This window comes from Lineus longissimus, chromosome 3 (genome assembly GCF_910592395.1).
Source record: "Lineus longissimus chromosome 3, tnLinLong1.2, whole genome shotgun sequence".
NCBI lineage: Eukaryota > Metazoa > Nemertea > Pilidiophora > Heteronemertea > Lineidae > Lineus > Lineus longissimus.
The window spans coordinates 10,544,343-10,557,247 of NC_088310.1; the positions used below are offsets into that span (position 1 = coordinate 10,544,343).

The following is a 12,905-nucleotide window of genomic DNA, read 5'->3' on the forward strand; positions in this document are numbered from 1 at the left end:
CAGATTCACAGCCAACAAGACGAACTTTTTATGATGAGCGCTATATATCTAGCCTGCAGCTGGTTGTGAATTTGTCACCGATTCTGGCCACTGCACTGTGATTTATCGAAACTTGGGAACACTTTCAAATACATCAGCCAATTCATGAACAAGATGTCATTAAAAAATTCGAAGTCGTATTATCCGTCTTTTACACGGATCTATCGCTAGATAAGATAGCTGAAATTCAGTCTCAAAGCCTAATCGTACAGTCGAACACCTGAAAGGTGCACTGCCCCTGCACTACAGATTAATTGATGTACAATCACAGAAAATGTTGGGGTTGGATAGGTGCAGTAAAACACTTTGAAACACATATTTCGCACTGCGCAGTCAATACGTTTATTTGAAAGTGATTCTTACACTGATAAACAACAAAGAAATCGACATTTCATTAAACTTAATTTCCCATATTGAGCTGATTTAGTTCGTTGGCGACGGTGATGACATTTTCATTGGTATTGGCTTGGTTGACGTAATCTGCCACCAGGAAGTTCACCGTCTGGCCTTGCTTCTTCCGTTCGTTGTAACAGGACATGGCACTGGGTCTGATGTACCGGTTACACTGAAGTAAATAAACAGAAACATTCAAGTAAGGTATATATAGCACTAACGCTCGGAGCACACGTACGTAAATGTAGGCGAGATCATGTCCCATAGATATCTATAATCCTATCTATGTACAGCAAGTCTGTGTTTATAATTGAATACTTCAAATAAAATAGAGGATCTTAACTGAAATGATAGTTTAGTAGAAATTTTGCTCTGGTTAGTAGGTTCGGCCACCTATGAATCAATAGATTAACTAATATGTACTACTCTTGAAAATTCTCATGATTAAAGTCATAACATCCGGTTAACGTGCTTGGCGAGAAGTTTAGTTTTATGTGAAGTAAGCAAACTAAATTGTCACGATAAGAGGATCTGCTCCCAATGATTTGATGGGATAGAGTATTATGATAAGTGGATGTTGGAGCAATAAAAAGACAGATCACGTTCACAATGTGTATCGTTTTCAGGAATTAAGTATAGTCCGCTTTATTTTCTTAAAACTAGCGAAGTAAGGCTTGTAGAGCTTTATCTAGTACCCAGTGCCTCAAATAATTTTGTAACCTACCAACTTCTGCATGTCATTAACACACAGGCCTAAGGAGGCAAATGCTGAGACAATGATCATATCCTTGCTTATGCTTGCACACTTTCTTCTTGTATCTTCTGGCATGCTACCACATGATGACGTCACCTTAAGATCTAGCCATGTGTCGCCGTAAAAATTAGCCTGAGTGAGAGAAAAAAATAGCAGTTCTGGAATGATGGCACTTCAATCGCATTTATATCTAAATAAACAATTGATTGTAATATATCGCTTTGCAAATTTTTATTCTTAAATATTGCAATTTGAAACCTTGAACATAGTATGGCCAAAATATGATTTGTCACGGTTTCCATAACAGCAAGGAAGTTTTATACATCCCCCCCGCGCAAAAATATGGATTGTTTAACAGCTGCGGATCCAGAAATTCAGGGAGGGGGGGGGGGGGGGCTGCTATCACACCTGTAGAGGATCGAATGTGATCTTGGAAACGAGCGGGTCTTAAAGCCCCCCCCCCTTTCGAAGCATTTGGAAATTTTGAGCGCTAAATATACGTTTCCGGGAATCTGGGGGGCTGAAAGAGCATTAAGTAGTTTTTTTGCTACCTTTTGAAGGGGCACCCTATGAAAAACCAAGTTTTCCCAACGGTGGCCAATTGATTCTCGAAAAGAAATTCGTTGTATTTGATGGTCATGTTGGTTGTTCGGTGGGGTACATGCACATACAATTTGTTGGTCACTAATATGTTGTATGTCATTGACAAATGCGCTACCTACCGAGTGGATGTAGGGGTGAGAACTCCTACAGCTGCTGTCACAAAGATGGTCCACCATAAAAATGAACACACGCTTGTTTTGTGCCACTGCTTCTCCAAGAGTCGGCCAACTGCCCGTCACTGCATTGATGCCGACCTTCCCGTTTGCTCCAGTAAAGTAGTCTCTGAAGATGGGGATGAACCTGCCGAAGCCGGATGGCATTGTGGTGTCGTGGAATCGAATGGCAATAACCTCGTTCCTGTGCGATGGATTATTCAACCAGTTGTCAATGTCTCGTATAATCTGAAATGATTTTTTTCCCTTATCAACAGAATGCACCCGATGGTCATTATTTGTGTTCCCATCAACGTATTGCAGCGTTAATAAGCTGGTTTGCTAGGAATGTCATCTTGATATACAGTCACCTTGATATACACTTATGTGTTGATATCTTATCTAATAATAATGTGTTTCAAATTTGCACTTGCCTCCCATAACTTTCGTCCGTAAGCTGTGTTGTGACTCGCGTAAGCGGTATCTCCCTTGGCACGAGTGTCAATGTCGAAAAATCGAATTCCAAAATCCAATTGGGCTGTGAAAGTGTAATCTTGGTTCCTGTATGGGCAGGACAAAGCGGGAAAATATGGCCAACCACCATACTTCATGACCCTATTCGCCCCTGTAAAATAAGAAAAATAGGTAGATCTCTGTCCATAGTCAGACCTGGTTCACCCAAATCTAAAGACAGGTTAGATGTTATTACGAAAGCAAGCCAAACTAGAAATGTTTACCTCCCCGAAGGTTGAGATGGATAATTTTATAATGGGTGAGTTGTAATGGTGTGTGTAATGGTGAAGTTGCGATTAATGTTCAGAGACTTCAGCATTAGAGGGTGATGAAGTTAGTGTGATGTGATATTGTACAATGAAAATAACAACTATAAAACCGCCAAAGGCCACTACTGTCCTCACCGTATAGATATTAGCTGAAAATTGATGCTGGTTAAGAAACGTGCAATTAGTTTATAGCCAAAGGGAAGAGTTATGCCATTTAACCCGTGTGACCTCGAAGAGTAGGGACCATATCAAAAACCCATGCAACACAAACATCGTGGTGGTTAGATGTACCCATGATATCAGATTGGTGGTAAGCGGGCAAGTAGTCAGGCGCGCAATTATTACATTTTAATTTTTTTCTCGAAATTGGCCGCCTAGTGGCCAAGTGATGAATCAAATCGAATCGAACTTTTGGCCCTGAGATGACCTCACTAGATTAGGTACATGTGTACCAAATGTGAGATCACTGGTCACTGTACTTTTAGAAATATGCCATAATTTTAAAAGCATAACGACCAATTTACGCCATTTGAACTCTGTGACCTTTAAAGTAGGTCTAATCAAAAACATTTTAAACTTATGATGTATCCTTGCTTGGAGTAGATGCCATAAAAAAATATCAAAAACAAATTACCGTTAAGTGAGATATTGCACGTTTTACCTTTTCAGTTTTGCCCTCTGGTGGTTAATTTGAAAATCAGATCGGACTGAAATTGGGTGTCAGGGGTTATCTGACATAGGGCGTCATTTTCACCAAGCTTCAAGTTCATACCTTTGTGGTTAAGAAATGTGCCATAGTTAGACATAGACGGTCAATTTAAACCATTTGCCCTCCGTAACCTTGAAAAGTAGGTCTAATCGGAAACTCATACGATATGTGATGTATCCTAGCAAGAAGTAGGCCTACCTTTTTTATCAAAAATGAATCACTAATAAGCGAAATATCGCACTTAGTTTGTTTTCACATATCGCCCCCTGGTGGTAACAGATTGAGTCCGATCAACATCCCCAGGGTGTTGTTCACATATTAGTGGAGGAGTACCAAACATGTACCAATAATTTGTGATGATACGGTAAGATGACATTTAACTATATTAGTGTTAAACAGAAAATAACGAAACTGATGATACTTGGGTTTGCAAAGACTTTTGCTGAATTAGTCAACATATCACTACATTAAACTCTACGGTTTCATTATTATGTTGGCCTCGAAAAACAATATTTTGTTTCGTTTGCTGATTTCGATGCTGTAAATTTCATTTATCATAATTTGAAATCTCGAATTCAGAAACTCTATCCCTTTTGAATATATGTTTTTGCTTTATATTACAAATAAGTTTATAATGTTGTTATAACCACTTTGTTTAAACATACAAAATATGTTTAGTATCATCAGTGCAGTGCCCTAGTAAGCGCGCAGCGCCTTTAGGTTTGGGGAAACCGCCCCTAACCGCCCCTAACCCCAGCTGTAGTTTCTTCCGGCAATTTTATGTTTTGATAGACGGTTTTCTCCGTTTAGGCTATCTCTTTAGCAGTACCTCGACTGCATCATCAAAATAGTCAAATGACGGTGTAGAAATGGAACATGTCCCCTGGAAAGGTGTCCGGACTATCGTAGTCTGGCACTCTGACAGATTCATATTTAAAGTGCAAGCTCTAGTAAACTCACGCAACTGTTGACATGGGGAAGACCCCCCAAACTCCGCCTTCTGACATGTTTTAGCCAGGGCATTGGATGGAATCCCCCCCCCCCCCCATCCCCCCAACCCCCATTGGCCTCTCAATAAGTTTGTTCAGAGAACACGGGAAAAAAGAACCCTCTTTATATCTGGGAGCATAAAAAGCCTGCTAGCGAATATTGATAACTCTTTCGGAAAAACTAGAAGATATGCAAAACCAGAATGAAAACATCTATTCCTCCAGAATCTGGCTTCGTGTCCCACCACGGCCGATTTGGATTCGTTCTGAAGGTAAATTGAAATCTCAAAAAAAATGTTTTTTTCGAACGCCCGCCCGGTGTTTTCTTGATCAATTCGGGATTATATCAATTTTAAGTGTCTTTTGGATATTACTGAAGTTTCAAAGACCAAAACACATATGTCGGGGGGGGGGGGGGGTACCACCGAACCCCCTTTTGATTAAAAAACAGTGCATATTCACGTGGTTCTCTCTCGGAGCTCATAACAGTCGAGTTGCTTCATTCACTATCAACATTTGATAGTTTCAGTCCGTATTTGGTGCATATCCGAAAGGTTGCGGCAAACGCCTCGTCATCCTTTGACACTATCTGTCCCACTTCATTGTTTAAGTGACTTACCTGAGTTGTGAGTTCCAGGAAATGTTACTTTGTCAAATGTGAGTTTGCAGAGTCCCGCGTGGCCGTTGCAAATCTCTTAAATGTTAAAAAATAAACAAATACGTGTCAGACCACGTTGCCAATGTTATTTCTCTAAATTCTAGTTCTTGGCCACAAATAAAGACTCGCCGGTATATCCATCCTGGCTGGTAAAATGGAGGGGAGAAATGAACTGAAAGGGAGTGCATTTGACTCATTTTGACAAAGGATTCCGACGAGTTATTGTGGAATCATTGCAGCCTCGAAAATACAGCAGCTGCCTAATAGGTTTTCAATGTTAGGAAAATAAGACAAATATTATACCATCTTATCACATCGAATACCGGCTATCTACCAAATACTGACGGTATAACAAGAAAACAAAACGTTTGATTTTCAGGCTACTAGAACACTCGCTTGGGTCTTGCGATCAAGCCAGTGCTACCAACTCCGCGATTTTCGCAATTGCCTTTTTTATTGTGGTATTCAGTATTATCATCATATCAAATTACAAAAAGTTGCAACTGTCAGTTAATCTTTTAATGCCTCCATTTGGTAATGTTATCAAAAGGTATTTTAGATTAACAAAATCTTTACGCAGATAACGACGTAACATACGAGTAATCATTTAAATGATGATCTGGTGAATACATTGGATTGGACTGGATTCTGTCCGCTCACTAAATGGGGCTAAAATCTGTTCTATCTGGAATCTGTTCTCGTTCTTCTCAGATTTATCCTAAATATGGCAAAGAAACTACCCTCATATTTATTAGCTAGTTTGTTACGAATTATTTACGTTATGTACTCAAACACTATAAAAAGATGCAATGCCGTATTCTTTAGCATAGCCCGAAAGTTTACATACACTTCAAAATTTGAATAAATTCAAAAATTCTCACCAAGACTACTTTATTTACAAAAGGTTGCATTCCGTGCCTCTTCTTTCTGTGGCTACATTCAAAAATTCACATCGCGAGCAAAATAACATGAATCCGCAATATCAAAATATCAAAATAGCACGAAAGATCCTATTCTTTTAAAAACTTACCGTTGTACCGTTCTGTACAAAAGCTTACCGTTGGGGGCAGGATTCACTTGACGTGAAGTAACAAAAAAAACACAATATAGATGAGGTATTATAATGATAGGCCAATAAAAACATGTACGAGTCTCGGAGGACACTTTCAACTCCAAGGCTTCTACTGCGGGGTTGAAACTGGATGCGACATAAATGCTATCATAAACCGGGGAGACGTTTACAGTCCTCAAAAAGACTACCAACCCTGATTACAGTGATCCGGTCGTCCTTTGAGAAGGCCAATCTTTATTTTCTTACACTTTAGTTCACTTGTGAATATTCGACTTATAACAGTGGAAATCATAAAGAGTATACACGTGTTACAAATAAAATTGGACTCGTGAGAATATTTATTTACAGTGTTAACGTGGAACCAACCAAAAATATGCAACAGACATCTTGTCGCCCGGTCTTTGGGATAATATCGGCGTATAAAATTGACCGGGCACTTTTAAATTTTTTCAATTTTTAGAGTCGCAAATAGACAGATTTCTTCGAATCCTTTTACTGTAAGTCATGATCAAAACGTCAAAGAACGGACCACAATATGATTATGTTCTATCTGAATACTGATAACTGCAGGGTTTAAAAAGGTAATATTTTCGTGATATTTTGTTGTCTGAATATTTTCATGCAATCATTTAATTAAAGAAAACTGGTATGGCATTCACCCTTTATCAAATAAAGTAGCTTTGGTAAGAATTGAAGATTTTATTCAGAATTTTTAAGTGTATGTAAACTTCCGGGCACGACTGTCCAATGGAAGGCTAAACACAATTTGGTAATTTGATAAAATGCAAAACTTACCAGTCTTATCAAAGAAGTGATTGGATGGATTCGCAGTGTTTGTATTTGTACAGCTTTTACTCTTGGTGTAGCAGTGACTGGCTTCATGCCAAAGGAAGGCCACGCAGGAGCTGGTTACCTTACACCTGTCACTGCAGGCCTGCAGGTTCAACACTTGAAAGCTAATGTCATTTCCTGGACAGTCGCCAGGACGATAGCCGAGGCCATTTGCACAGGCAAATGCTTGGTAAGTGGTGGCTGAAAGTACACGGTAACGACTGTTAGTCTGATGAATCCAGTTATCGGATACTGCCGGTGTGCCAGTATTGTGAGACATCGTCATTCGCCCGGGTTATGATTATATATGAGACTCCAGGGCGGCTCAAGGAGAAGTGCAGAGAAGTGACCGTTTCCAAATAGGAGTTCAATTTTAGGAAATAATATCAGTATTAATAGGTCTAATACAGGCTATCTATCAAATACTGGCGTCATAACATAACAACAAGATGTTTGAAATTCAGAATTGAAATCTCGCTTGTGTCGCGCGATCAGGCCAGTGCTCGACGATGAGTTCGAGACTAACACCTCGTTGTCCGCAAATCTCTTCATCCGGGCCGAGCCTACTTGATTAGCAATTCAAAATGGCTGCACTCGACCGTGGTAACACCTCTGCATCAAATGCTGCGTCACCTCCAGAATCTGGGGGTACCTCAGTGTGTCTGACCTATCCGTGTGTTTTATGTGTACATTGTGTAGCGATGAGTCGTGTTATACATCTAAGGTACATCTGAGAGGACAGAGAGACGTAATCAGGAATGCATTGAGAGCAATAAGAACCAGAGCTGAAATTGTTTTGAAAGGAATGTGGGGCATGTCGAAGGACACTGGGGTTAGGTTGAGACAGGAATAAGCACCGAAATGTGAAATCATTGAATAAAATTTTTGCTAGAGACACACTGGTCATCCTTTTTTGTCGGAGTTCCGCTGCGGTAAATCTGGTGCAAGAACAGTTCTGATATGGTTGATTGAACTGCTTCGTTCTCAGTCATCTGTGACAGTAAATTGGATTGCATGGTGTCATAAGAAAGAGGGCATCATTAAGTAATAAATGGTGGTTGCCAATATCCAAAATATTTAGCCATGTCCAGGAAATTAACAAATCAATCTCGGTTTCCTTTTTTTGAAACAGCCTTTATAGACATTATGAACGAGATATAGTAATGTCATTATTAGTAATACCTAATAACCTTGTAGATGGCTGTGATGCCAATGTGCAATCGTTGAAAATGGGGTTACTGTGAATCTGTTCTCGTTCTTCTCAGATCTTTCCTAATAATATGACAAAGAATATTTCCTTAATTTATGATGGCTTGTTTGTTATAAATTATTTACGTTCTGTTCTCAAAACACCATAAAAAGATCCAATGCCGTATTCTTCAGCATTGCCCAAAGGTTAACATACACTTGAACATTTTGAATAAATTCCACAATTCTCACAACAACTACCTGTTTTAATAACTGCTGCATGCCATACCTATTCTTGGTATGGTAACAGGCAAAAATTGGCATTGCATTTAGATCCTGCAGTTAATAATCTTGAAATGTACAGCAGAATCGTACTCTGGTGTATCCATTCTCAGACTTTCTGTGAAAATTGACTTTCGGTGTAGAAAATTCGTAAAAGAAATATGTCCTAGCTCATTCTTACATTGCAAAATATATAACATATTAGATTTTCAATTTTAGAAAACTTTCATGAATTGTTTTTTTCTTTTGATACCCTTGTGGCACAATCTTTTGTGATAATTTGTGTTGACGTTAGTGGGATCTTTTAAAGGTTCAGAAATCGTCTGTGTTGTCGTAGAATTTGGCCATTTTTTTATTTTGAGATTCGCGATATCATCGAGTGGACAGAATTCTTTTCGGTCCGTTTTTAGAAAGTCAAAGAATGGATTATAAAATCGAATATGATTCTGTTCCATCTGAATACTGATAATTTCAGGATTTAAAAAGGTAATATTTCTTGATATTTGGCTGTCTGGATATTTTCATGATGTTTGCATGCAATCATATAATATAATTCAAGAAAACGGGTATGGCATACACCCTTTATCAAATAAAGTAGCTTTGGTACGAAATTGATGATTTTAATCAGAATTTTCAAGTGTATGTTAACTTCCGGGCACGACTGTTCAATGGAAGGCTAAACACAATTTGGCAATTTGATAAAATGCAAAACTTACCAGTCTTATCAAAGAAGTGATTGGCTGGATTCGCAGTGTTTGTACTTGTACAGCTTTTACTCTTGATGTAGCAGTGACTGGCTTCATTCCACAGGAAGGCCGCACAGGAGCTGGTTACCTTACACTTGTCACTGCAGGCCTGCAGGTTCAACACTTGAAAGCTAATGTCATTTCCTGGACAGTCGCCAGTACGATAGCCGAGGCCATTTGCACAGGCAAATTCTTGGTAGATGTTGGCTGAAAGTACACGGTAACGCTGTGAATCTGATGAATCCAGTTATCGGATACTGCCGGTGTGACAGTATTGTGAGACATAGTCAGTGGCCCGGGTTATCACTGTGTACACAACTCCAGGGTGCATGGATCAATGGGAATTGCAGAGAGGCGACCGTCCCCACCGCACCACTTATTCGAATTAATCTTTGGAATATAAGCACTAACCATGAGCTGGGGTAAATTGAATCTAACAAGAAAGGTGTTAAAAAAACACAGGGCGTGGTGTGGACGTGTATCATTACTGGGATAAAGGTTATTCAGGACTGGGAATAAAGCAACGTCATGTCATTGCAATTTGTAAGGGTCATCTATTTGATAATGGTCAAATATTGGTCCTTGGTAATTAGTCGAAGAATGATTCCGGCTTGGCAGTTAGGTCTGCAGACAATTCAATAATTGTCATTGTCAATTTGGCGATGGAAGATATCGTGTAGCGCCAAATGAATGCGTTACAAATTGACAGTCCTTTCCGTCCTTAGTTCCTATTGTTTGGGAACTTCTGTACAAATCCCGTCCCAATGTTATTTTCGTATGTGAAACACCAGCCTCCCATGCGCAATGGTGAAACACATGTAAAATTGACGTACAATATGGTGTTGGTGAGGTTTTTAAATGATACACCACTTCTAGGTACGTCAAAACACCTTTTGCGCGGATAAGATCGGTTTTTCTGTGGTTGAGATCGGAGTTAACAAGTGGTGAGAGGTGGCTAAACACTGCGACCCTTCGTGTCATTAATACAAGGCACGATAATCTTCAGGCGGGCAAAAATGGCGGCTCCCAAATTCTGCAATGCACTAATACACTGAGCAATGTAAACAGCGCAGCCCTGAAACAAACTCATACACACAGGATGATGACGTGTTAAGTAGAATATCACTAGTTCTGATGTCGTACTATGTGATTTTGTTGAGAAAATTTTACTGGCCAAGAAAAGAGGGCGTCAGTAATTCTGTAGTTCATTATCTGTAAGTTCAGACTCTGGACGCCCTAAAAATCACCTCTTTCTTATGGGTGCCCATCGACCTTTTTTCAGACTCCATGATCTCCTTCCTCCGGTCTTTGTAGTACGAGGGCGGATCAATAAGTCTTGACAACAGGGCATTCATTTCAAAAGGGATTATCACAGACTTTTGACAACACGTTTACTCCAAATATGCATCTTTCATGAGCACATGTTTGTAAAATTGTCCTCATACTTCTACAATTACGGGAATTGCAGCCTGTTTAAAAGAGATCGGTACATGCCACTGAATTTGCTGGTTTTATCATGACGTTGAGCATGAAAAAGCGTCATAAAATAGATGCGAATATTTTTTAAAGGCAAAGAGTTGGGTTGGTAAGTTTAACCAATCATCTAATGATAAAGTACGGTGAAAATCTGGAAAAATCTATCGGTCACAAACGGGATGCTTGTCAAAACCACCTATCCTTGTCTAACGTTAATATGTAAGACCATTTTAAAATATTGCAATATTTCTGTAATTATTAAAAGAACGGTGCTCTGGTATGTTGATAAATATGTCTTCAGAGAAAATGTAGTTGTCATTTAGAATTCTGGAAATATGTATAACAAGTATATGTTGTCGAAAAGCCAAATGCTGACAGAATTATATTTTAATTTTTTTTCATAGTTAAATTGCCCTTCAACGGTACGGATAACGATTAAACCCCGACTTTTATGTGTAAGCTGCCAAAGAGTGGTATCAACAATGTGCTGAGATTTCAGCATGACGCAACTTCTAGTTTTGCCGCAAAAAATGTCAAAACTTATTGATTCGCCCTCGTATATTACATGCATTAGATGTTTTTCTATAGGCATTTGAACACTTCTGCAGCCGAGCAAGTTTTAAATATTTTGGTGGGATTGGTTACCGATCAATCTCTCAGACCCAAGAAAGAACCTAGCCATGATCGCTTTGATGTTCTGTGTAACATGGAAGTTTTCTTATCTTGCTTTTGTCAGATGAATCAAGACAGCCATAGCCATGATCGCCACCAACAGAAATTCGAAACAACAAGGGATGCATTGGCACTCTCCCGTGGTTTGGTAGCTTTATCACAGCCCATTTCACCCAGTTAATTCTGCTTGCGAGCTTAAGTGTCGAAAAATGTAATTGCCTATTATATACACTAATAATGCAGGTACTGAAATCGAACAAACTTAATAGAAGTATCTCTAGCTACACGTTGTCGGAATTCGGTAAATTATGGGAGTATTTCAAGATCAAAAGTATGTAATTTTGTTCATCTTAAGCTGGTCGAGTAAGTCGAAAGATGTCTTACCTTGTGTTGCCGCCAACTGCATCAACCCAATCAGGGTGAGAATCAGGGGACGTTTTACCATGTCTGAAACTAACAATCGGGTTCAGGCCTTATAGCGTTGCCCATCATCGGGCATCTATCATGTCGTGGAAAACTCACAAAAATACGAGGTGGGTTGCAAGCTTAATTTACTTACCAATATTGCCTTTGGTTCCAAGCGCAAGTCTTCGGGTGAATGGTGATTGTGCCTACCTTCCCCGGTTTCTTATATAGATGGATATCTGATGACGTCACAAAAACGTGTTATTGCGTTCCACGAGCACTCCAGGTGCTCTTCAACGGTGTTGGCTGAATCCGATAGCCAGGCAGTACGCAATGGTGGTTTAGTTAAATTCATATACTGTAGATGGCTTATACTGTAGATGGCTCTGTAGTATAGTACAGTGTAGGACAGTACGCGAGGGCGGATTGGGGATAGGGGTAAGGGTAGCACTATATAATGATAAGGATCAGTGGATAATCAGAAGAAAATTTCGTTTGCCGGCTAGCTGCCTCAGTGGCCTAATGCCCCTGCCTATCACTCTGACCACCCGGGTACGATTCCCACTCGATCCGCTTACTATTTTTCACTTGTGCAGCTATTATACTCTAAGTTTTACTGTCGTACCGCCTGGTTATCCGATTTAGCACCTACCAAAAATTCTTTTTGGCTAATATCATAGGGCACCAAGTGTGGCGCTAAGGCAGCCACTACTAACCGTTTTTTCTTGTGGGCTGAGATCACTATTAACTGTTTAGTGCTATCAAATAATTATAAAGTGCCTAAAAAGTCATATTATGCCTAACTACCACCGGGAATGTTAGTTATTAGGTTTGAAAACATCATTTTTGGCTTTCTGATTGTAAATAATATCAACTAACAGAATTCAGGTCAATTTTGAAATATGAACTCCTTTTTTGGAGTTTACTGGGTCGGAAAGATATTCTCTCACTGGCAGTAGCCATGGCCACGTATCGTGTTAACTTCTGACATAGCTCTTGAAACCGCTTATAAAACTATTTAGAATCATTGGAACCTTTTCAAATTCATTTATGGCATTGACAAAATATAGGACTACACTTCTGCAAATGTTGATGAGAATCCCAGCATTGATTTCTTTTAAATCACGAAAATGTATGTATATATAATGTACACG

General features: G+C 39.4%; 1 protein-coding gene across 1 annotated transcript; it reads right to left on the reverse strand.

The window, feature by feature from the left end:
- Nucleotides 1-357: 357 nt before the first annotated feature.
- On the reverse strand, nt 358-11,978 carry LOC135484946 (uncharacterized). The gene is made up of 9 exons (XM_064766656.1): nt 11,906-11,978; nt 11,731-11,799; nt 9,169-9,405; nt 6,947-7,183; nt 5,041-5,115; nt 2,376-2,566; nt 1,909-2,190; nt 1,157-1,318; nt 358-604 (listed from the first exon to the last, which is right to left on the reverse strand). The coding sequence occupies exons 2-9, from the start codon at nt 11,789-11,791 to the stop codon at nt 440-442; spliced, it is 1,410 nt and encodes a 469-aa protein (XP_064622726.1). The 5' UTR covers nt 11,792-11,799; nt 11,906-11,978; the 3' UTR covers nt 358-439.
- Nucleotides 11,979-12,905: the final 927 nt, after the last annotated feature.

What these genes read in the sequence shown, in the direction of transcription:
- LOC135484946 (XM_064766656.1), bottom strand. Translation starts at nt 11,791, where the DNA reads ATGGTAAAACGTCCCCTGATTCTCACCCTGATTGGGTTGATGCAGTTG. An exon ending in ACGGACGAAAGTTATGGGAG is followed by an intron (nt 2,191 to 2,375) that starts GCAAGTGCAAAT and finishes AAATCATTTCAG; the next exon opens with ATTATACGAGACATTGACAA. An exon ending in TTAATGACATGCAGAAGTTG is followed by an intron (nt 605 to 1,156) that starts GTAGGTTACAAA and finishes TATTTACTTCAG; the next exon opens with TGTAACCGGTACATCAGACC.